The sequence below is a fragment of the Astatotilapia calliptera genome, chromosome 9 (assembly GCF_900246225.1).
Source record: "Astatotilapia calliptera chromosome 9, fAstCal1.2, whole genome shotgun sequence".
Taxonomy (NCBI): Eukaryota; Metazoa; Chordata; class Actinopteri; order Cichliformes; family Cichlidae; genus Astatotilapia; species Astatotilapia calliptera.
In genome coordinates, this window is record NC_039310.1 from 9053468 (window position 1) to 9077359 (window position 23892).

Sequence of the window (23892 nt, forward strand, 5' to 3'; positions counted from 1 at the left end):
CGACGAAACATTTTGCACCTGCGGGTGCCTTTGGTTTCATTCTATAATACTGGACTTATTTTTCTATGAAAGTTTGAACTTTAAGAGTGTTTAAACAAGAGATGAAAGTGTGAAAATGTTCATGCCTGAAAAGTGTAAAAAGTGTGTAGTGAGGGGTTTTACAGCCTTAAACATCTATAATAACTGTAAAAAATAAAGTTGGCTACTTTGCAGATTTCACCTATCGTGGGTTATTTTTGGAAAGTAACTCCCGTGACAAACGAGGGCCCACTGTACCAGCTTTAAATCTGTGTTCTGTTCGTTGCATCATTTTACATCGTGAGCCACGTATGTTGATCTTGTGTGAAACTTCCTTTTCTGTCATTGTACAGACATTTAGCTACAATAAGACATTTAAATATAAAAAAAGAAGTGTAATTTACACAGCATGTTTAGCTGCACGATAAAGAAACCCTGCTGTAGTAACTGAAATAAATCTGTCAGCATACAGTTAAAAGTCTGAAATGTATGCCCTCCTTCACATTTTCCAAAGCCACCCAATGGGCCAGATTGAAGACTTTGGAGGGCCACTTCTGGCCCCCAGGCCTTATGTTTGACATGCCCAAAATTATGATGGAGGAGAATAGTTTATTACATTTATTTGTTACTAGAAATTTATTTTACATTATCTGCAGTCTAAAATGTATATACACTATACACTACTATAATATACAGTAAGTATGAACACATGTTTCTGCATCAATCATGAGGATATAAATCCTCATGGAAATGTGTATACACACTGTGGTACTTAATCTAGTTAATAACCATGGTTACTAATTCACTTTTGCCGCCAGATGGCAGTTCCTTTATTTAATTTGGGAAAAGACTGTTGGAAGCAACCACTGTGGGCCACACGGGAGTCAAAATCATTTCCAACCATTATAAACAACAATAAATGTTCACAACGTATAAAATCTTGTTAGCAAACAAGGTTACATGTCAAAGTCTTTAATTAAGGTAGCAGGAGTCAGGTTGCTAGCTGGGAACATCCAGTGTAACAATGTAGACTCTGAGCTTTGTCTCAGCAGATATCCACCGTTTCCTTTTATGTTATGATCACACAACAAATAAGGTGCCATTCGTTTATGCAACAAATATAGCATTTAATCAGCAAAGCCATGTGTGAAGATGCACAGAGTACACTGTTATTGTTTCCTGTTATTACGATTTCTTATTAATTACATGCAGTGAACAAGCTGGAGGGTCTCAAATCACATGGAAAACACCTCAGTCACTCAGCTTGTTAGAGAAACTGTAATACTAGTGATTTACATAGATGTTGTGAAAAAGTCAACTGCACAACATTAAACTTGCTGTTTAAGGCCATTTGGGTGCTCTTTGTTAATTGTAACAGAAACTGATTTCTGAGCGATTAAAAGGATAAGGTTGGCTTGCACGCTTGTTCAAAGCCACTTCCTGTTTCCTTTCATCCTGACCACTGTGATGCTACACCTTAGGCAGCTGTCATGCAACCACTTGTTTAGAGCTTTTGCAAAAGGGTGACTGTTGCTCAACCACCCACACAGTGATGACATCATGGAGAAGAATCCCAAATTTTAGCCTGAGGAAGCATTTCCGCAGCCATAACGATGTCCTGCTCTGGATTTTATTTGTGAGCCATGCAAGCTGAAACTGATCGTCATTGTATACAAATATTAAATTATTATTATTTATTTATTTATTTATTGGTTAATGTATTTTTTCGGATGGCATGTGATTTTAAATAGCATTAACTGCTTTCTGAGTTGTTCCAGTTTACCATTGTAGATTTCACCTCAGAGTTGATTTGCTGCTTTCCAGTGTTCCAGTGTGAAGCAATCATTAATCTGTAAATCTCAAAATGTAGAAAGAGAGACAGACAGGAAGTGCATTGGAGATACTCGAGTACATTTAACCTGCTTTACTAGGACGGCTCAGGAACATTAAAAAGATTAGGTGGTTTCAGCTTGTAGGCATTGAAGAAGGATGCGACTTGATCGGGAAGCTCTGCCAGCACGCTCTGCGCCAGGGCCACGCTGTTTCTCTGCAAACATAAATTCACAAGAATGAGAAGTCGGCTTGTTCAGCAGCACTCAGGTTTGCGCGTGTGTGCTGAGCAGAGGAAGGCTGGCTGTCTAAAGCCTCGGAGCTGCTGCCTACCTGGAAATTTCTGAAGGGCACAAACTGCACGATGTCTCTGGAGGCGACGACCCCGCTGGGCGCCTGCAGCAGTTTGTCATCGCTGTCCAGAAACTCCATGGCGCTGAAGTCTGCCCCGCCAACACCCACTATGATGATAGACATGGGCAGACGAGAGGCCTCCACGATAGCGGCACGTGTATGGTCCATGTCTGTGATCACTCCATCCGTGATGATAAGCAGCACAAAGTAATTCTGCACGATGACAGAAAAGTAGATTACAGAGTTGGGGATTAGATGGCACATATATATTCTGAAACACATATACTTGTATACACTATATACCAATGTTAAGCATTTGACCCATATACTCAAATTATTTGTGGCTCATATACTTTGGTCAAGTATTATCTACATTTATATCGTAAGTCTGCACTTTTTTGTATGAGCACCTGTTGATGCACGGTGGTTATTTTGGGATTTAATTTAACTTTGACAGTTTTATGGCCTATTGAGAAAAGCTGTAACATATGGTTAGTCACTCTAAAAGTTCAAACTGTCCAAAGTTGTAGAAATCCCCAGTTGGGGAAACACATACAGTTTAGCATATTATGCAGATGAGAAAACAGAAGCTCGCACAACAATGTCATGGGAGCAAAACAGCAGAAGGGTGACTGAAGTGTTTGTAAGCAGTGAGTGTCTAAACACTTCCTGCTTCCTTACTGAGGCCACGTGCTGCTGGAGAGCTTGTCTGGCGAAGCAGGCCACATGGTTGATGATCGGGGAAAAGTTGGTGGGACCCCAGAGCTTCAGCTGAGGCAGACAGTGTCTGTAGGCATCCACCACGCCCTCTATGCCTGCGGCACACACATCCACAGGTACAGTGGTTCACCATTACAGCATCCATGGGCAACTTTCAAGAACCAAACACAGCTTTGTGAGAAGTTTAAACCTGCCTGAACAGAAGGGATTTGCTGGATTGAAATTGACAGGAAACTCATGGGACACCTGTAGGAGTAAAATCAACAAAAGCTTTAGACGACTGTTCAAGAGACCTGTGTTTGACATGACACAACACGGGGGCGAGGGGGGGGTACATGAACGATAAGAAGCAAGCACAGTGTGTTTGTATAAGAATATACATATGTCGCAGTTGGAATTGATGCCTCACAGCAAGATGGTTCCTAGTTTGAGTCCTAGCTGGAGCCTTTCTGGGTGCACGCTGTCCCTGTACCTGGGTGGGTTTTCTCTGGGTACTCCAACTGCCTCCCACAGTCCAACAACATGCATGTTAGGTTAGTCAGTGAATCGAAATTGGTCATGGATGTCAGGCAATGTGGTAAAAAAATGGGAACTTCCAGTCTAAAGCGCTTTGAGTGATCAGTAAGATTGGAAGAGATCATAAATGTCAGGTGAAATAAACATATAGTGTAAGCTGCACGCATATTTGACTGGCTTTGATTATAATGGAAGCCCTGAATAATTGGCCATTTAACCTAGCCGGTGCTAGCAAACTAGCAGGCGGGTTCCCCGAATGATCTGAAGCTAATGCAAAGTTAACCCAAGCAGATATCTTCCTAAAGCACAACTTTGAATATGAAAAGCTCTTGGTGGGACTCTCGCTCTATAGCCGTGAGCGGCCTATCTGGAGCTTCGCTTGTTCTCCTGCTGCAGATGCTGCAGTGATGTGTGGCCTCAGGTCTTTGGTACTCTTGGGGGCTGCGGATGGGGGGCGTTATCCCAGCCTCCCACCCTCATTGTCACGTACATTTTGTGACAAAGACACTCACTCTCTTGCTCACATACTCTCCACATACTCTGCTGATTTGCAAATCTGTGCATCTTTGTATTTTTGTTCAGGCACTGTACTTGTGTTGTCTTACAGATGCAGAGGTCGACAAAAAAAAGGTTGTTTTTTCCCCTTCTGCCTCTTAGCTTGCCACCGTGCTGCCCATTTTACATATAATGTAATAACTGAAATAACACTCATAATGAAACATGTGAACAAGAGCCACAACCCAGCATAAAGATCATAATTCTGATTGCAAACGTTTCCAGACACGTCAGGACACAGAGAAAAAAGAACAATAATAAAGAAGCTGATGTTACAAACTGCTGCATCAGCTCCCTAATGAGGGATCATTCAATTGTTCATCAGGCTCACAGCATCACGCCTTCTACTGCCGTGCCTCAGCAGCTGAGCTACGCTCCACCACCCTACTGTTCATTGAGCATTACCAGTCAGAGCAAACTGCCTTTCATACACAACGGGACACTCAACAGCCCCAAAACCACACCATCATGTGAGTGCGCTCTGAATTCAGCAGTCACATCCAAGTAACGAATGGAAATGCCGCAGCACTGGTCCTTTGAGACACTGCAAATTTCCAGTGCTTTTCAATACCCACAATTCCAGCCAAGAGAGAGAGGATGAACACAATAAAGCACCTTAATAACTCAGTGATATCGAAATAACAACTTTGTGTCACACATATGGCTCAATGATGCTGTTTCTTTAATGAATATTTCATACCTGCCAGGATGGAGGGAGCTGGGCTCCAAAACCAAACACAGGAAACATCTTCTTACTACACAGAGACAGAACAAACTCATGAGCTCATCGAGCGGTAGATCAGTGGGCCCCAAGTTTGAACAGAAACTAGTTCCAGGGAAAATGTTAGTAGGTGATTATCAAGGATGCTGCCGCTAAAGATTTTTAATATTAACACTGTAAGTAGCAAAAAGGTTAATAATTTCTGGGGGGGGGTTGGTGTAAGTTGGTGATAAGACTCTTTCATTCTGCTCAACTCTGGCTTAACATGTTGTTTTTTTAGTATCTGTTTCTTCCTCTGATATCATTACTTTAGATGGTGGGATGATGTAGGATGCTTGGGTTCACCTGTCGTAGTCCTGGATGACATTGCCCACTGACCAGATGGCTGCCAGGTACTCATTGTAGCCCTCTGGGCTGATGTAGTGGAGGGACTGAGGAGACCCCGGATCCCCGTTAGAGCCCGTGAAGTCAATGGCGATCTGGACCGAGAGGATACGGGTCAACATACAGAGAGCTTTTCAGTCACCAGGTAAACGTCTGACATACTTCATATGTATTCTGCGAGTTTCAGAGTGCCGTGCAATGTGACAGTCAATTTAGAAATGTTACAAATCTTACCAAACAATTTATTTACTTTAACAATAAAAATATTTCCACACTCACAGTGAAGTTGATTTGGCATCCACCCATGATATAATCCAGGAAGGTGTATTCCCTCACTATCTGTAAAAGTAAAGAGTACGCTAACAACGTGCAGCAATGCACAATGTACAGAGATCCAAAACAAACCTGGTGGGACATATGTTGTAAAATCGAGGCAGAGTAACAGTTTTAATTCCTTACCTGGCACTGCCGGATGCAAACGACCCCGGAGTTTTTATAGCTTTTCTTCATTGACTTTTTGGGGTTAATACATTCGAATTCAGCCTGAAACGAGACCATGTTAATGTCAGTGTAACATAAACACTATAACACACACGAGACACACACACAAAACATAAAGGGCCTCACCGGGGAGATGTGCGTCCCCGTTTGCATCTCTGCTAGTGTGGTTTTAAAGCTCCCAATGAGATCATGGGAGCCGCTGCTGTGATGGTCGTAACAGTCAACCTGAGGACGCAAAACAAGAAGAGTTTTCTCTAACGGGGGACCACGTAAAAACTACTGCATGAACAGTTCGGATCATACAGGAGGAGAGAAAGAGTAAACCATGGTTGATGATGAAGTTCTTGGTCAAGGTGTGAAAATTACGTCTTTTTTTTTAGACTGCTGCCAAAACCCCCACTAATCATTCACTATTTACAGTCAGTGACGAAGTGTCATCATATTCTGAACACCTGACATATGGAAAGAGTGCAAACAGTTATCAGTATAAATGCAAAAGCTAATGCAGTAAGTCAAGTGAGTAAACAAAGAGGAAGAAAGCCTCACCTGGTGATGTCATGAATCGTGCATACATGCATGTAGCGCTTATCCAACTGGGTCACGAGCACTCCCTTTATGTTTGGGAGATTTGTAAGATAATAAGAGAATTGCAATTACAAGATTAGTTATTAGTCAGCAGTGTGGTCAATAAAGCCAATTCGAAAATTTTAAAAAGTGAGGGAGGGGGATGAAATCCACTGTTTCACCCATTGGAGTGTTACTTAAGAGGTGCTTACAGGTTTTGTTAATTGGGTGCATTTTATTGTGCAGGTTCACTGAATAGAATTACCTTAATAGGCTTCTCCACATCTCCTCCACAAAGAGTTCGCAATGAGATGCGGAACGGCCTCCATATTGGATTCAGGTTGTTGTACACAACCTGCATAAACAGGTTACCGTGAGTAACGAGTCCACGGGAATTTAGTGCACGCCGATGAAGGACCTGATGGTAAATGTGTGTACCTCTGTCCTGTGAGCCAGCTGCCATCCAGTTTCTGTCTGCTTGTAGAATTCCAGGAAAGGGTCGGACCACCACAGATACTGACAAACCATTCCCAGTTAGTCATTCACAGAACTTACATTTAATGAACTTTATTAAAAAACCCTGAAGCAACTTTCATTACCTTTTTGTCCAGCCTGCGGGCAGACACTTCAAAGTTTGCTACCCTGGTGTCTGTGATTTCTTCAGCACAGATCTATCAAAAAGGAGAAAAACATAAAGATTTGTGCAGTTTTATACTGAGGTTCACAGTGGTTTTCTTTTATGTAAAAGATTAACATAACCTCAGCTATATACAAAAAAAATGAAGCCAATTTAAAAGTGCAATTGCATTCTTTCTGATGGCCAGCAGGGGGCAGCTTCTCTAGTTTTAAAAAGAAGTCTGATTGTACAGAAATCTATGAGAAAATCAAACAATTTCTCCCTTCATGAATTACCTTAGTAATATTTTCCCAGTAGGTTTATGGTCTAAAATGATAGTTTTACTTCTTAATTATTACAGCATGGTGTTCATTTTGTACACTATGGTTTCATTTATCACAAAACAGTAGACAAAGCAGGACAGTAACAGTCATATCCATCACTTGGTTAGAAATTAGCACAAGTAAACTGCAATTTTACACTTACAAACCCAGCCATGAGCCCTGACACTTATATTAAACTACAGGAAGCCAATCAATCACTACAAGGGTTCCACAGCATTTGTTTGTAGCTTGCTAAAATGACTAATTCTAGCAAAATATGAGCAAAATCAACCCTACAAGCTAAGCATATTCTTATTTTTACACACATAGATGCATACAGAAGGACAAACTGGAGAAACTAAGTTCACACAGACAAAAGAGTCAGCTCACTGTGATGGTCCCACGGCCTGCCGGCCTCCTGTTCTTCAGCAACAACGGCCGCGTCATCTGCTTATTAGAAACGACCTGGACACAAATGATGGAAACAACAAGGAGCGCTAAAGCAGTGGGCGAACGACCAGTGTTTAAAGAGCAACCTGATAAAGGGGAAACTTACCTGCCCGAGGGTGCATTCAAGCTCTCCAAGGAAATCATCGTCACTCAGGTCGTAGGTATCGTTGTCGATATCATACACGCAGAACTTCAGCCTCTGCACCGTCTCGAAATAGTAATCGATCACAAACCTCTTAGCAAACTTCGGATTCAGGCAGTTCAGGATCATCTCCGTGCGGCCAAACTAATTCACAAAGTAAAAAAAGATGTGTAACGTAAGTCACATGACTTAGGTTAGAACATATTATTTAATGCCAGCCATAGATTTGCAGTCTTAACTGTTATATGCAAAAATCTCGTACCACTACCAATTACATACCTCATACCACTGAGAATCTGATGTGTTGATGTACAAAGCACACAGAGGGTCAGACTTGGAGAAGACGTCCATGTCCATTAGGTTTTCACAGGAGATGCTCAGCTCCACCTTAGTGGCACATTGGGTGGCTGTGGGCAGTGGGGCCCCACCTGAGGCCATTGCAGCTGTTCCTGAAAAAGATAAACCACAGAAATGTCTTCAGAGCACTTCCATCTTCTCAAAATGCTCTCTTGACTTGTTACTACATATTACTCAATCTTCAGTCATGACTTTAGTCAGGTGGTAGTGGTGGTTGTCCAAAGTAAGGCAGGCTCAGGTGGTCAAATGCCACCACAACCAGGCCACTAAGTTCACACATAAATCGCTGAATACTACGCCACCTGGTGGTATGTCCACAGCAATTTAAGAACAAGCACAGTCCTAGAGGCAGTGTGCCAACAAATGATCGTCTGCCAATTTAAACTGCTATAAAGAACTTGTTGGTCTATAATATGATAGATATGTCAAATGTACCCTCATGAATGATATCAAGTCATCTTGAGCCACAAACAACATTCTTGTCACAAGGTAGAAGCCGCAAACAGTTTTTGGCAGTGACTTTTTTTTATACTTTCTTTTTATTGTTTTTCTTTAAACATTAGAGGGCAACAACAAAACAGAACATAAAAAGAAAAATAATAATGATAGTGACCTTTATTTATCCAGTTAAAAAAAATCTTGTTGACATCAAAAATGTCTTCTTTTAAGAGTAATCTGGCCAAGAGGAAGCAGAAATTGCAACAAATATAACAATAGTTATGTAAACATATTTTGAGTGGAAAAAAAGAACCGGATTGGTTATAATGTATGTACAATAACAGAGACTTATAAAGATACTTGAAAAACTGGTAATTTTTTTTTTTAAATTCTATTTTACCCCTTTGTAAACCCTGTTCACCCAAGTCTATTTACCAACATTCGTAAAGATATTAGACATAAAAAAAACAACACAGAAACAAATCAGTTTTTTGGCAGGCGATCACTTTTTGGCACAGCATCTGGAAGCCGGAGCTTAGGCTACACAAACCCTTGATTTACACACAAAACTGCACACACATTTATGGATCTATCAGAAGTGCAGGAAAAGTCACGTTTAAAGGGACAGAAGTGAAAGTATGGGTGAGTTGTAACTGATCACGTGACTGTAATTTCAGAGCTTCGAGCGAAATGTTAGAACACCGTCAATCAATCAATCAGTCAATCAATCTTTACTGACAGACTTTATGTCATAGTTAAAAATAAGTAAATAAATCAACTGGATCTCTCTCTCTCTCTCACTCACACACACACACACACACACACACACACACACAAATAGACATATATTTAATTTTGCTGTGATGACTTTCCCCTAGATTTCTAGCTTTGTAGTACCACCACCGAATAATGTAAGTTACCGTTACTCGAGCTAACACATGCAGGCAGTGACAGTTAGGTGGAGCTCTAACAACCACACCACTTCTCCCTTTCACACTACGTTACCTTTTCATAATGCTTACTGGTTCATTTACCTGTGTAGTTGTTGACAAATATACACTTTTTCTGCCTCTGTTCTGAACGCGTAACGTTAATCTGACGGCAACAGCTGTGTTGTCGCACTGGGTGGAGCCCACACTCTGCCCTGCCCAGTGTTCTGCTCGCTTCACAACTTCCACTAATTTTACAACTACTTTTACCTGAAGTTGAAGTTTTGTGTAAATGCCTGTTTGGTGTGTCTGCTTCACCTGGACAACATTATATTAACAAACACGCTGTTGTAACATTACTGTACGATAGGCGCTTCATATTATGCCGGAACGTTCTTGTGTTTCTGTTGTTTCTCTGTTTCTCGCCGAGTCGATAACAAAGCGGTACAGCGTTGTCCGGGGTGCATTCAAGAAAAGTGTTTTGCAGCTGTGCTGAACGCCAATTTAAGCTGCTGTTGGTGATGCGACCAGGTACCATCTAGTTAAGAGCTCTGGGAGACTTTTCTCTGGACGGACTGTGAGTAGATATTCATTTAGCTTATAGAAGAGCTGCTGTGTTGTTTTCAAACCAGTGTTGGCCAATAAACAGACACCTGATATGTCTAATTTTGAGCTGTTCTCAATCCAAACGACTGCATCGTTTTGTCTAATAATATTCAGAGAAGAGCTTTTCCGTTTAGCGTTTTCTATAATACCTAGTAATGCTAAGGTAAAAGGCTAGCTTCTTAAACTTTTGAACACCAGTGTTGGTCAAGTTACTTGAAAAAAGTAATCAGAAACTAATTACTGATTACTTCCCCAAAAAAGTAATCCCGTCACTTTACTGATTACTTATTTTCAAAAGTAATTAATTACTTAGTTACTTAGTTACTTTTTTAAAAACACGATTTACAACCTGAATAGGTAATAAAGTGATAGATCTTTCAGCTCAATTCTACTTTTTCTACATAATCCATCATACAAAATGTAATCAAATGGAAAGGTCCCTTTTTAAAACTTGTTTTATTAGTTTTAATCTTTTAACTTTATGCATCAAGCAAAAATTTAATTATATGCAACATTCTCTGACTGGAAGAAATTTGTTTAATATTTAAACCTATTTTCTGCACATTCCAGCATTAAAATTAATATATGTTTTGTGTTTACACTCACTCTTTCAAATAGATGCAAGTAAAACAAGTAAAACTTGCGGTCCTTTTGCTCTATTTTCACCTGTGAAGCAGGAGTAGGGTAGGCAGAGGTTTACCCTGGTGCAGGTGTGCTGCAGCGGTCAGTGGAAGAATCCACGAGTTTCTCTGTGAGTTTCCCATTACGTCTTTGGGCACTTGGTGCTTGCTCAGAAGTTTAGGGGTTTTTCTTCGCTGTAAAAAGAAGTTTTCTTCCCACGCACTACGGAGGCTAATGCTTTTGTCACTTTTTATGGAATCAAACTCAAAATAAGGTCAGTACTTCCACGATTTAAACGCTGCACGCTCATACTCTCTCCCGCACTCGATATATTATCCATGATCCATTGTTGATCTGCACACAGCTGTTGTCACCAACGTGGCACTCGCTTACGTCACTGTCATGAGACGTTCTCGCAAAAAAATCACGGTTTTAGTAACGCAGTAACGCAGCGTTCCTACGGGAAAGTAACGGTAATCTAATTACCGTTTTTGCAATAGTAATCCCTTACAACACTCACCACTAACTGGAAGGATATCCTTGAATATTTATTTAATTCTGTTGTTTATTAAACTATAACTTTTCTGCTGACAAAACACCACTCAGTCGATTTTCAGAGACAAGATAATTAAAGGTTTGGGATTTAATACATACAGCAAATAATTTATACATGCTTTTATACAAGCATGTTGTAATAAATATGACGTTAATAACAAATTTATCCTGGTGAACCATGAATAAAAGAGTATTTCATGTTTTGTTTTTTTCCACTGTAAATGTTTGAACATATAAAGAGAAAAATAGGCACATTTGCATTGGGTAGAATACATTTTTATTTTAAAGTAAGGATATTTTGTTCCGGCTTCAAAGTATTTATAAAACTGACTTTTATCTGCTCTAAAAATCCACGACTTAGTCATTCATTTATTTATTTTGCAACGTGTTTAATTTGTGCTCTTGAACGCACCATCCCCCCGCTCCGGGGACTCTCACCGAGAGGTTGTAAGTTTGTCAGTGTGATGAGTGATCACTGATAGTGTGGACCTGTGATAAGATGGCTGGGAGGATTATAACACGGTGTGTGAGCAGGGCTTTAGTGGAGTTTGGGTCTGGCGCAAACTGCGTAAAAAGCAGAGGGACAAACCGAAACTACTGGACTGCTCTACGAAGGACTTCCACCGCTCTGACTGTAAATAACGATGCTTCTTTCTCATCCAAAATAACCCTGCTTCATTCATTATCACACTGCTTTCTTTATCTTTATGCGAGCTCCGTGATTTGCGCTCAGGAAGGTCAGTGGTGCCACTTCCTCAGAGCTTCATATTTGATATATAGGTGAAGGGGCAACGGGTTTGTAAATGCTGTCAGAGCTGCTTATCCATGCAGGAAGAGAACTACCAGTACTGTATAGGAATGATGCTGCTATGCGTGTCAGCTGGCTGTATAATTAAACTGGATCTCAGCGTTAGTTTCACCTAGAACTTCCTGTAACGTTCCCGTGTGGACTGAAGAATGCATTGACCCCATGGCTTCACAGTCCAGCTCTGGGTTCAGGTTACTCAGGGTCAGCACAGACGCCAAGAATGACTTTGAATGGGAGACAGTCTGTTCTTGCCTAGCGCTTGCATTCACAAGTGTGTTTTTGTGTCACTTCCTCACTTGTGCACAGAGTGGACGGGCTGCATTCCTGTTGGGGCTCCCTGCGCTGTCGTGCCTCGGCTATGCAGCTTATCGCAAGGTGCAGAGTTCAGCTGTGGTCTGCGCTTTAGATAGAGGTAGATGGCAAACTCAAATACGAACATGTGCTTTTTATTAGGTTTGATCTAGTGAATGTCAGCTGGGCTTTATGGCTGAACTAGTGGGTTTTGTGTCTGTCTAGGGGAGGTTTTGGAGCAGGCTGACTACCTGTACAGCTGTGCAGAGACAGAGAAACTCTACCAGCTGCTGGTGCAGTACAAAGACAGGTAAGGAGAGTTCAGAGGGTTTATTTATTCTATTTGATCTTTGGTTTTTTTTGTCTTTGTGTGTGTTTTTGTAATACAACAACCACATGCCACCAAAGCAAAGTGTTTTACCATCCACTGGGTGTAAAGTTATGGTTTGTGTTTTCATTCAGTCTGAATTTAGTTGGACAATAATGACTCTCTTTGTGTGTGTGTAGCAACGATGCAGAGTTCCTGTGGAGATTGGCCCGGGCTTCTCGGGACCTGTCCCTCCTACCCAACATCGAGGCCGGGCGGAAGAAGCAGCTCACGTTTGAGGCCTTTGAGTACGCCAAAAAGGCCCTGGAGAAAGATGACCTGTGCTCTGCAGCTCACAAGGTGCGATTGTGGTTTCTCCGAGGCCAACTCGACACTCACAGGATGTTGATTACGAGTTTTAACAGGTTTCTTTTTCGTCCGCTCGTCACACAGTGGTACGGCGTGTGTCTCAGCGACGTCGGGGATTATGAGGGTGTCAAGGTTAAAATTGGAAATTCGTACATCATCAGGGATCATCTAGAGGTGAGAGGACCTTAAGATGGAAGTCATGTGACCAAAATCACACCGTCATATTTAACATCGGAACACTGATTTTTTTTCTTTCCTCTTAGAGAGCCATCGAGCTCAACCCTAAAGACGCCACCTCCATACACATTTTGGGTTACTGGTGAGACTGCTTTTTGTTTTCGTGGGTGGTTTTTTGCTTTTTAACACTGAGTGAAAGGAGGGCTCCCCTCTCTCAAACTAGCTCAGTGTGGTTGAACTCTCACACCTACGGGAGTGTTTCTTCCACAACTTTCATGGGAGTGCAGCTGGAATTGGAGTAAATTTAGAAAAAAATAAACAATGCAGTTGTGACTCTCTGCGGCCCAAGGAATGTAAAATGAAATAGATGTCGACTAAATGTGTTGGATGAAACTTTAAGATTAAAATCTTTACCATACGTTCATTTGGTAAAGCTGGATCAGTGTCTGGATTTCAACCAACATGATTAATAAGATAAATGACTAAAAAGCCCTTGAAGCAACTTTCTATGTGCAAATCCCAGAATATATACACTGATCAGGCATAACATTATGACCACCCTCCTAATATTGCATTGGTCCCCTTTTTCTTTCAAAACAGTCCTGATTCGTCGAGGCATGGACTCCACTAGACGCCTGAAGGTGTGCTGGAGCATCTGCACCAAGATGTTAGCAACCAATCCTTAAAGTTCTCTAAATTGTGAGGTGGATTGGACTTGTTTGTCCATCACATCCTGCAATTACTTGATTGAATTGAGATCTGGGGAATTTAGAGGCCAAGCTTGGACCTCAAACTCATTGTTGTGCTCCTCGAATCATCCCTGAACCATTTTTGCTTTGAGGCAGGGTGCAGTATCTTGCTGAAAGAGGCCACAGCCATGAGGGAGTGCCGTTTGCATGAAAGGGTGTATATGTGTGCAACAAGTAACATCCACATGGATGGCACCTAACATATGCTGTCCTTTGTCTCTCAGGTGCTTCGCTTTTGCTGAGCTGCCGTGGTATCAGCGCAAGGTGGCAGCTGTAATATTCTCATCACCACCCGAGTCTACATACGAGGAGGTGAGCACCGCCCAGTCTGAATCTGACATCCTTTGCTTTCTTACTAGCTGCACAGTGAGTTTTGTTTTTCTGTGTCTTTCAGGCTTTGGCATTTTTCCTAAAAGCTGAGGAAGGTAGAGTACTGTCACCAACACGGTTCTTTAAAAATAATCACAGACAAACATGTGTCTGTGATTTAAAAAAAAAAAAAAAAAAGCAGTCAGCCGACAAACATTTGTCTCTTGTTTTTCCCAGTCGATCCAAACTTCTACAGCAAGAACCTGCTGATGCTCGGGAAGACTTATTTAGCCATGAAAGACAAGGAGAAAGCACTGCTGTGGCTGACCAAAACAAAGGAATACCCTGCTCACACGCTGGAAGACAAAGAGGTACACACACACCCTGACTCCAGACTTATGATTTACTCTGTTTTTGTATATTCCAGTTTAACTGTATATCAGTGGAACTGTTTAACTTAATCAGTGCATGCTCCTCTTCCTCTGCAGGTCCACAAGGAAGCTGTGGATCTCCTGAAGAAGCTGGGATGAAGCTCGGTGAAACATGACGCCCCTCTGGACCCTTAACAGCTGCTAACAAGACTGTTTCCTAAAGATTTTCTACTTCATTATTAACTATAAAAACTGAACAGTTGCCGGCTTCGCACACAGAAATCACACATGCCTTCAAGAAATAATAAAACAATGTCCTGTCGTTAGTAGTTTTGTATGTTGCGTCGTGTATTTCATCTCATTTTATCCAAACTTCAGAGTTCTAAATTCACCATCTGAATATTGCAGCAGAAAGCGAGACTTCCCCGGGCCTGACAACAATTTTCTGTTGTCCAGTTGGACCGTAGCTTCAGTTTCCCGTTCTTAGCTGACAGGAGTGGCACCCCGTGTAGTCATCTGCTTCTAGGTTTGACAAGTTGTGCATTCAGAGATGCTCTTCCGCATATCTTGGACGTAATGAATGGTTACTTGAGTTCCTGTTGCCTTCCTATTAGCTCAATGCATTTTTGCCCATTCATCTCTGACCTCTGGCATCAGCAAGGTGTTTCCATTTGCTTCTTTCCAGATTAAAAACAAATGAACTCTGCGTGAACCTTTTACTTTCCACAGAGGATTTCCATGGAGAGTTCAAGTTGTGTTTTTGCAGAACCAAGAGAGACATCTTTGTGACATCCATGTTTACCAGCACAGGGTGAGCTGAGCTATTCAAGTGTTGGCACCGTGAGTGCTTACTAATCGAGTCACGCTCGCACACATTCTTCAGAACAGTACTTCTTTTTGGATTCATGAATTCATTCCCATCAAAACAAAAAACGAGTATTATGAATGCCACTGAGGTGAATCCTAAAAAAAGGCAGATGTATTAAAGTTTTGTGTTTTCTAATAGTATTTTTACATTTATTTAGTTTTTCTTTTTTCTGTGTATTACTGTAGGGTCTTTAAATCACAATATATAGCGCCTTGAGGTAACTGCATACAGATTATCGGTGTGCCATAATTCAACTTTTGGTATCGATCTGATACCAATAAATCCGATGCCAATACTGATAACCATGCTTTCAACTTACAAAGGTGGTATAGCTCCATGTCTCATGATTTATGAGAGGAATCATCATCAACTTGTAAATTCGTAATGACAACTAAATAACTGTTATTCTTACTCTTCCATGAGAATGAGTTAATACAATAAAAAACGCTTTAGCTTTTCATGTATTTTGCAAAAAGTTATTTTAAAACCTGGAATGTAACTGTGCCCAACTTTAAAGCACTTTGGGTCAGCTTCTGTTGTTTAAATGTATGTTTTTTATTTCCATAAAACAAATGAACACAATTCAGTGGGTTACATACTGAACTCAGAGGATAGAAACAAAGTATCAATCCCGTCATGTTAGAATTGATCCAATACCATTATCCGCGTTGGTATTAATACTATTGATACCTTGATCTTTACACCCACCACTAATACAGAAATCCTGGGTTTCCTTGACCATATCTACTTCTCTATTTACGCTTCCTTGTTTTAATTATGTAAGCACTCCCTTACAATTTCCCTCAAAACATCTATCCAAGTCAAGAATTGTTAAGGTGTACTATTGTCAATGTCTACGATCAAAAAATGGCTTCATAAATGTGAATACAGTGGGTTTACAATAAGGTGCAAACCACTGATTGCCAGATTAGACTCTCTGCCAGTCTACATCCAAAAGAAAAGAATGCATATCATGTCTCCTGTCAAACATGAAGACTGAATGTTATTGGCATGTATGGCTTCCAGTGTAACTGTGCTGTTAATGTGTTTACTGATGATTGTAAATGGTCTGTACTTGTATAGCGCTTTACACTACGTTTACTGATGATGAGGCTGCTGGTAGAAGCAGCAGGGAGGATTGTGAAGCGTACAGGGCTGTACTCTCTGCTTAGATTCAGCCAATTTCTGCAAAACTGATCAGCTGGTGCTTCACATTTCAAATGGATAATGACGCAAAACAAACTGTAAAAGCAACTCAGTTTCTCAAAGCAAAGAAATGGGTTATTTTTTAACATCCAAGTCAGTCACCTGATCTCAAGCAACAAGCAGCATGCAGCAACTGAAGATGACTGCAGTGAAGGCCTGGCAGAGCATCTCAGTGGAGGAAACGCAGCATTCGGTGATGTCCATGAGTTGTGGACTCCAGTCACCTGCCTCACAGGACTTTCATCCAAGTTTTCAAACAACGCCTAAGTTGAGATGTATGTTAGTTTGTTAAATTACTGTTGGACCAAATCCCTTAAAGACCAAAATTAAATTTTTGTCATGTAGAAATAATCCCAACAGATTCTTTAAGTCACATCAGTGTCATTTCCAAACCTTGTTTTATTTTTCTCCTCTGTATATAATGCCCCAAAGTCACAGGACACACACAAAAAAAGAATGAAAACATGAATCAATGCGGGGGTTTATTCACTTATTTATTTGTATCTCATAAATCATTCTCTCTCTATTGAAAATGGGTGAAAGCAGATTAAAAATGAAACTTCTATACACATCTTCTCCAGTAAAGGGGCATTCTGTACAGTGTAGTTTGTGTTTACAGTGTGTATCTACACGCGATATGTTACAAGTTTGGATGCATTTCAGATCGCCTAAACCGCAGCAACTTCCCCGCTGCATTAAGTTGATATACAGCATCGTTACTCAACTCTTTGTTTCCGATATTCACGTGATACTTCGGCGAGTTACTGGCTGTGATGAAGGCGATCTGAAACGTCCATCTACTTCTGATAAGAACAAAGGCATCACAGATTTCCATCAATGGCGCGGCGGCTCTGTGTAAGTAATTATAATATTTAAGTACTTCATTTACTGTCTCTTTTTTACAATGAATATTCACATACAGTTGATTTTCTTTGATTAGAGGTTTCTGTTCAAAAGGAAGCACAGTTATGCAGTTTTAACGTCTCTTAAAAGTCGGCTCCTTTTGCTACAGAGCAATGCATCTCTTCATGTTGTTGTCCCTCGTTTCAGCGCTTCATCTCAGAGAGCCGAACAAGTTATATACACCACCGATCGTTTTACTAAATCACGAGCTCCTCAGAGGAATCAAAGTCTAAATCAGCTTGCTGCTGTTTGCAGTGGTCTTTAAATAAAACAAAATAAACAAACCCCACACACCAAAGATGAGGAGAACGGCCTGCCACTGGCTGAGTTATTTTCTTTTTTTTTTCCTGCATTTAGACCACTGACTGAGAGTAAGCACCAGAGTTGTCATTTACAAACAATGGAGTTTCAACATAACAGCGAGGCAGTTAAAGAAACAAAAAGGACCAGGGGAAATTGGGGGTGTAAAGATAAAAACACACAACAAAGCAGTGTGTCATCAGGCTGATGCTGCATTAGGGCCTAAGATGCTGAGGAGTTGCCACAAAAGATTATTTTTAATTTAAGGACATCAGTCTAAATACGGAGGTAAATAAATGAGATTGTATCATGTGGTTAAGACCCGAATGCTTGGGTCAGGTCGTCATTTTGTGTAGATGAAATGTAGTTGCCTTCTTGGGGTGCAACTGTTTTTTTGAACCTCACTGTGACACGACATGGACAAATCTGATCTATTTGTTGTGCATTATGTTGGTTAGGTGTGATGCCTGTCACTCAAGAACAACGATAATACCCGCCGTCCTCTGAAACATGACGGCTTTATAGCACACGCCAGTTTGAGATAACTCAAAGAGGCAGAAGAAAGCCAGCTAAGCAAACGCGCTCTTTTTAAGTGAATCTGTGCTTGTATGAAGCTGGCAAGAAAAATGGCATCAGTGTGATGTAAGGGTGGGGGGGGGGGGTGACTGAGAATGTCAATGCAGGATGTAAACAGACAGCGCCAACAACAGTCTGAGAGGAAATCATAGGAGAGCCCTCATTACAGAGGTGACTGCACCTACGATGGTCTGTAGGGGGCACATGTGTGCTTTACACCAAGACAAAAGCCTTGAACTCTTTCCCTCTACAGCGAGTGCGTCTGGTTCTGTTAGGATCTGACAATTTGCTGACATGACTGACTCAGTTTGTAATTGATTTAAAACACTGACAGCCAGCTGTGCTAGCAGCTGCACTTATGGTGTTAATTTGAAAATCCCTTCTTGGGTTATTTCATTCATAAGATTTTCAGAAAACTTGACCTCTGATGTTGACTTTGAGGTAGAAGTCACTGAGATTCGAAGTCAAATTAATACCATTAAGTATCAATTTGAAATCTTAGGCCTCTGGCTCTGACTTCCCCTCTGACTGTATATTTTTACTGTTATATTATTACATTTAAATCAGATGGATTACCTATTTTAATTGCTATTAACACTAAGACCTGAGTGGCTTCATGTCTATGTGTCAGATTCTTTTATGATGAATGAAACATGACACATTAAAGAACCTCGAACGCGAGGTCAAAGTCACCAAGATTTGAACTTGTCCGAGGTTTATAGTAGATACACGTAGGGTATAAATTTGAAAATCCTAGGTCACCTCACTCTCATGTTCAAAGTTGGGTGTGACTTTTCCCACCTGGTGGGGTGACAACAATACCTCATCAAGGTCACTGAGATTTGAACTCATCTGAGGATTGTAGATGATCCTAGACGACATCTTTCACAGGTTTTCAGAAAACCTGACCTCTCGAGTTTGAATTTCAGTGACCTTGACTTATCAGCCTTTTACAGCTGAGGGCTAAAAATGTTCAGTTACAAAAACAAATCTGGCTGGAGAGGAATGACAATGGGAGGGGCTGAGGGTGGAAATGTGGAGATTTTGGCCAACACAGAGGACCTGGAATAGCAAGCGTCTTGCGGAAAAACTCTAAGAACTGGTGGCCCAATATCTTTAAAGACACTTTATTCTCCTTTAGTTTGACACCTGTCTGTAGCTCATTATTTAGGTTAGAGTAACCAGCTTTGCTCTTGTAGCTTCACAGTGTGCAAGCAGACTGCAGCATAGGCAATCTGCAACATCTCATGTGGGATCTCTAGCTTGAAACTTTAATCCATGAAGTTCCCTCCATCGTCACACTCACATGTGTGCGTTTAAAAAAAAAAAAAAATCACTCTTTTGTTTCCCCAAACATGTTCTGTCTCTGGGCCGGTGCCCAGAATTTCATTGAGGGAAAAAAGCAAAAACACTAGAACAAAACAACACTGGGTGTTTCTGTGCTTCCAATCAGTCCAATTGCAGTGCTACATTTTTTTTTAATGGTAGCAATGAGCTTATTTAGAAACGGAGAGATCCATGCTAAAAACTATGTGTGCGGTGGAGGGTGGGCATAGCAGTCTTCTCATCTTTAGAGGCAGCATGCAAGTGCACCAAAATTGCAAAATTACTATGAGTCCGACAGGAGCAACAATTTCAGGCACCAGACCCCGATACTTCTACTCTAGCCTTTTAAAAGCCCTATAGAACTAGAGCTTTAAAAGGAGACTGCACTTTATAAAATCCTCTCAAAAACAATTTAAATGTCTTTTTAAAAGCCAGTCAGCAGTGGTGGAGGAAGTGTCAAAAACCCAAAAACCCAAAACTATCAGTGATTTCTGTTTTTGAACAAAGAGCAAAATGCTGTAACGCTTGCATATTTCATGAAGGTGTATTATATAGATATATATTTAGATATATAGGGACTGGGGGAAGAGGGCTGCAGCAACAATTATGCAGCAAATTAGGATTTGGTTTGAAATGACAAAATAGCTTATATACAGTGGTGGTTATCTTGTGCAATTTTTTTAAGTTTGTTTTTCTTGGCTGAATAAACAGCGATGGGAGAGGAAGGGAACTAGAAGAGGACTCCTCCCTCTATTCTTGGCCAAATCCTTCTGTTTCCTCGATGGCAAAGAGCAGCTTCTCTTTCAGCTGTTCGTAACTCTTGTAAGGAGGCAAGTCCAGACGGTTGAAACTGAAAAGACAAAAACGGAGACAAACAAACAAAGACATTTTTAAACTGTGTTTATCAGATCTGAAATAGGTTGGGAAAAAATCAATCCCATTACCCAAGAGTATAAAAGTCAGTCGATCCTGAGTGAAAGAGAGAGTGGGTCGTTCTAAAGACCTCACTGAGTTCCAGTGTGGTCCTCTAGCGTTATGTCACCATTGCAAGAAGCAAGCATGCAGTCACAGAGCAGGGTCGCCAAGTCACTGCTGACTCATTAACTGAGCTCCAAACCTCCTCTAGCTTTAACATCAGCACAAAAACATGGTTATGACTATACTTCGAATACAGCTGCTCTCACAGCTTCATCATTTGACACCTTTAAAGCACCGACTGGTTAACATAATGGAAGACAGGTAAAATGTCTTTTCAGTCTAGAAAACTGAATGAGACTCTCTCAGACCTCTTCTATCCAATTCAAGATGTAAAACCTTTTCACCGGCCTGTCACTGGAGAGGATACTTAGGCAGGCTACCCAGAGATACTTGGGGATTTGTTTAATTTGTAAATAATTCTGCTGTTATTTTGAATATTCCTAACAAGCCTTCTTGTGTTTTCTGCTACTAGCTGGTTTGCTGGCCAGGTTGCTACTCTGGTGGTCCTTGATATCATTTATCCTGCAGTCAGACAGCCTGTGGGACTCCACCAAAACTGTACTAAAGTATACTGATGTAAAATTCTGTGCACAACATTACAAGACATAGTGGTCAAGTAGAGAGGTCAAAGGTCAAGCACTCACCACGTGTGGCTGCGAGGAAGCCACGTGTCTTTCCCCACCTTCTCAATGCAGAACTTCTGCGGTCCGTTACTTCCTGCAATGCAAAGGAGAAAGAGGCTTAAGAAAAAAAATGAAAGCATTAAGGAAATATAAATAGTATGTATAGTAAGCATGCTCGTCTCTCACTGACCCATGAGCTCAGCAAAGCCGCCCAGAGGAAGCCTGCAGGTTCCAGTGACAAACTGCATGAGCCGTAGTCGCACCTCATTGTCGACCTCTTTTACCAGCTGCAGGGAAGGAAATGACGCCAGAACATTCATCACTGACTTTCTACGACTCGTCAAGGACCTTCATCCACGTAGGTTATACGGGGAATTTACGGCAATATGAGACACATTAAGAAAAAAAACAAACGCTATTTCTTGAAGTTCAATTATTTTATCAAATCCTGCACTAAGAGCTTGTTTTACTGCTACTTGGAGGGAAAGAAAGCACAAACTGAGCAAACAGAACAAACTGTGAGGCTGTGCATTTCTGTACCTGCCAGAACCAGATGATCTGTTTGCTGTTCCTGGTGTAGTGACGATACACAGTGTTTCTCTGCCAGTCCTGCAAGTCTACTTCCTGCATGCCACACAGCATCACCTGGTTTAAACGCATACACACAAACACAGAGGATATAAACCAACATCATTCCACTGTAGTTGTGTATGCTTTGATTTCCAGGTTTAATTCAAACAAAAATAATTCTGTGGCATGTAGTAAGTTGGTTATTAAATTATTATTAGGTACAAGTTAGTATTACATTTAAACAGACAACGGAAGTCATTAAAATAGATCAAAAATGGTGCTCACCTCAAGCTCCTTTTCATCAAAGTACTGGAGCCACTGAAGTGGAACCACCTCATTGAAGCCGTCGAGAAAAGCTTTGGTTTGACCTTCCACCCCACGAGAGAACCTCCACTCTGCCATTAGACTGCAAGCCAAACAGTACAAATCTTCTTTAATATGTACTTTAAATGATATTCAGAGGTGAGTTTTTTTTTGATAAAACAAAGACTGTGAACCTGATGTACTCCTCCTTGTTCTCTTCAGTGACTTGGATGTTGGCACCATTGGGTTTGAGGTCATGAGAGGTGATCTTCCCCAAGATCTCCATGTCCACGGAGAAGAACATCTCCAGACCGCATTCCTCGATGTTGTTGTCCCTGAGGAAAGACTCAGATGTTGCCAAAGTACAACCAATTTTTAACACATCACGGAGACGCACAGGGAACTGTGTTTGCTTCAAACGCTCTGGATTTTTATCTCTGAGATATTCTTAAGTTGACCTTTTTGTACGTGGATAGCCTTTGCTCTTTCCATACTTCTGCGGTAAAAGGGTTTTCTGACTTCTAATGCAGGAGGTTAAGTTTAGTTAAGAATGAGTAAAAAGCAAATAAAGCAGGGGCAAAGCTACTATAAATAACCCCATTACAAGATGTTGTCTGGCTTTCTTCACTGTCAGCCATTCCCAGCTTTTACTTTATTGTTAATTCAATCAAAACATGGTCTGCATTTTAGTTTCTTCAAAGCTGCCAACTTTTCCACCTAACTCTTTCATTCTTTTAAACAGCTGCGTTAGGTCACTGCTCTGTAATGCTGCACACTGCATGAACCAGCTGCAAAGCACACTGATTAATCAAACTGCATTTGTACTTGAAGATGTCATTGAGGAGAAACACTTGAAGACATACAGGTGAAACCGTACGAAAAAAACGTTCAAAACTAAGTTCAGTAGTTCTTGCTAATATAAGATTAGCGGAACAGGTCGTTTCCTGTATGAAAACAACATCCTGACAAAATGACCACGTTATTAAAAAGCCTAGTGAGCCACAGATTAAATGGAAACCATCACAGGTGGTCAAGACACTTCCAAATTTTACAAAGCTTTCATAAAAGCTATTTTGAGGATTCAATATAAAACACAACATGTTTGTGAGCAGTGGGAAAGGGACACATGTTTTCCTTGAGGTCTCTCACTTCTTTAAGTAGTTGATTTTATGGGGTGTTCTTAGCCAAATAAGTGGACAAAAACCAGAGTGTTGTATGTTATGCACTATAAAACCTACCGCAACATATAGTGGACTGCATAAATGAACCGACTTGACTCCAGGTGTCATTTACAGTGTGTTCATTGTACTCGGGACCAAAAACAAAACAATTATGCAGTTTTCCAATTATGCAATTATGCAGAGTCTTGACTCAGCAATAGTTTGAGAAATGATACAGATATATTTGATAAGCCTTATTTGTACACAGCATTCCAAGAGCAACACTTTGATATGACCTCCATTATAAATAAAGCCTAAATAAACTGCACAATTTGTTCTATCAACAAATTTGCTTGAAAAGCACCCAATAACAAAAGTTCCTTAATAACGGTCAAGAGACCTTGAAAGTTATTCTAAGCAAAGTCAAGCAAAGAGAAACTTTCTAAACAATCAAATTAAGAGTACACTCTGTGGCTCTTTAACCAAAAGTCAACTCAG

The 23892-nt window shown here is 40.8% G+C and overlaps 3 protein-coding genes across 6 annotated transcripts in view; 1 reads left to right on the plus strand and 2 right to left on the minus strand.

The window, feature by feature from the left end:
* Positions 1 to 819: 819 nt before the first annotated feature.
* LOC113029096 (copine-3-like) lies at positions 820 to 9989 on the minus strand. 2 transcript variants are annotated; one of them, XM_026179716.1, is made up of 16 exons: positions 9689 to 9989; positions 7974 to 8143; positions 7659 to 7838; positions 7493 to 7567; positions 6763 to 6834; positions 6602 to 6679; positions 6429 to 6518; positions 5726 to 5824; positions 5558 to 5641; positions 5378 to 5437; positions 5060 to 5193; positions 4694 to 4748; positions 3117 to 3168; positions 2884 to 3017; positions 2182 to 2415; positions 820 to 2065 (listed from the first exon to the last, which is right to left on the minus strand). In XM_026179716.1, the coding sequence occupies exons 2-16, from the start codon at positions 8130 to 8132 to the stop codon at positions 1946 to 1948; spliced, it is 1626 nt and encodes a 541-aa protein (XP_026035501.1). In that variant the 5' UTR covers positions 8133 to 8143; positions 9689 to 9989; the 3' UTR covers positions 820 to 1945. The 2 variants fall into 2 exon arrangements, with proteins under 2 accessions (XP_026035501.1, XP_026035500.1); XM_026179715.1 differs by having other exon boundaries at positions 9524 to 9989.
* Positions 9990 to 11612: 1623 nt separating this feature from the next.
* Positions 11613 to 15287, plus strand: rmdn1 (regulator of microtubule dynamics 1). Its single transcript, XM_026179717.1, has 10 exons — positions 11613 to 11834; positions 12315 to 12420; positions 12525 to 12609; positions 12807 to 12966; positions 13060 to 13149; positions 13239 to 13294; positions 14126 to 14213; positions 14296 to 14326; positions 14448 to 14581; positions 14699 to 15287. Exons 1-10 carry the CDS (start codon positions 11700 to 11702, stop codon positions 14738 to 14740), a joined length of 927 nt encoding a protein of 308 aa, XP_026035502.1. The 5' UTR covers positions 11613 to 11699; the 3' UTR covers positions 14741 to 15287.
* A 1844-nt stretch (positions 15288 to 17131) lies between these two features.
* wwp1 (WW domain containing E3 ubiquitin protein ligase 1) overlaps positions 17132 to 23892 on the minus strand; it is a 29733-nt gene continuing 22972 nt past the window's right edge. For all 3 annotated transcript variants that reach the window (XM_026179192.1, XM_026179190.1, XM_026179191.1), the window contains exons 20-25: positions 22429 to 22569; positions 22217 to 22337; positions 21902 to 22006; positions 21552 to 21648; positions 21383 to 21455; positions 17132 to 20610 (exon numbers count right to left, since the gene is read on the minus strand). In XM_026179192.1, the coding sequence (XP_026034977.1) occupies positions 20511 to 20610; positions 21383 to 21455; positions 21552 to 21648; positions 21902 to 22006; positions 22217 to 22337; positions 22429 to 22569 (637 nt within the window). In that variant the 3' untranslated portion in view covers positions 17132 to 20510. The remainder of the gene's footprint in view (positions 20611 to 21382; positions 21456 to 21551; positions 21649 to 21901; positions 22007 to 22216; positions 22338 to 22428; positions 22570 to 23892) is intronic.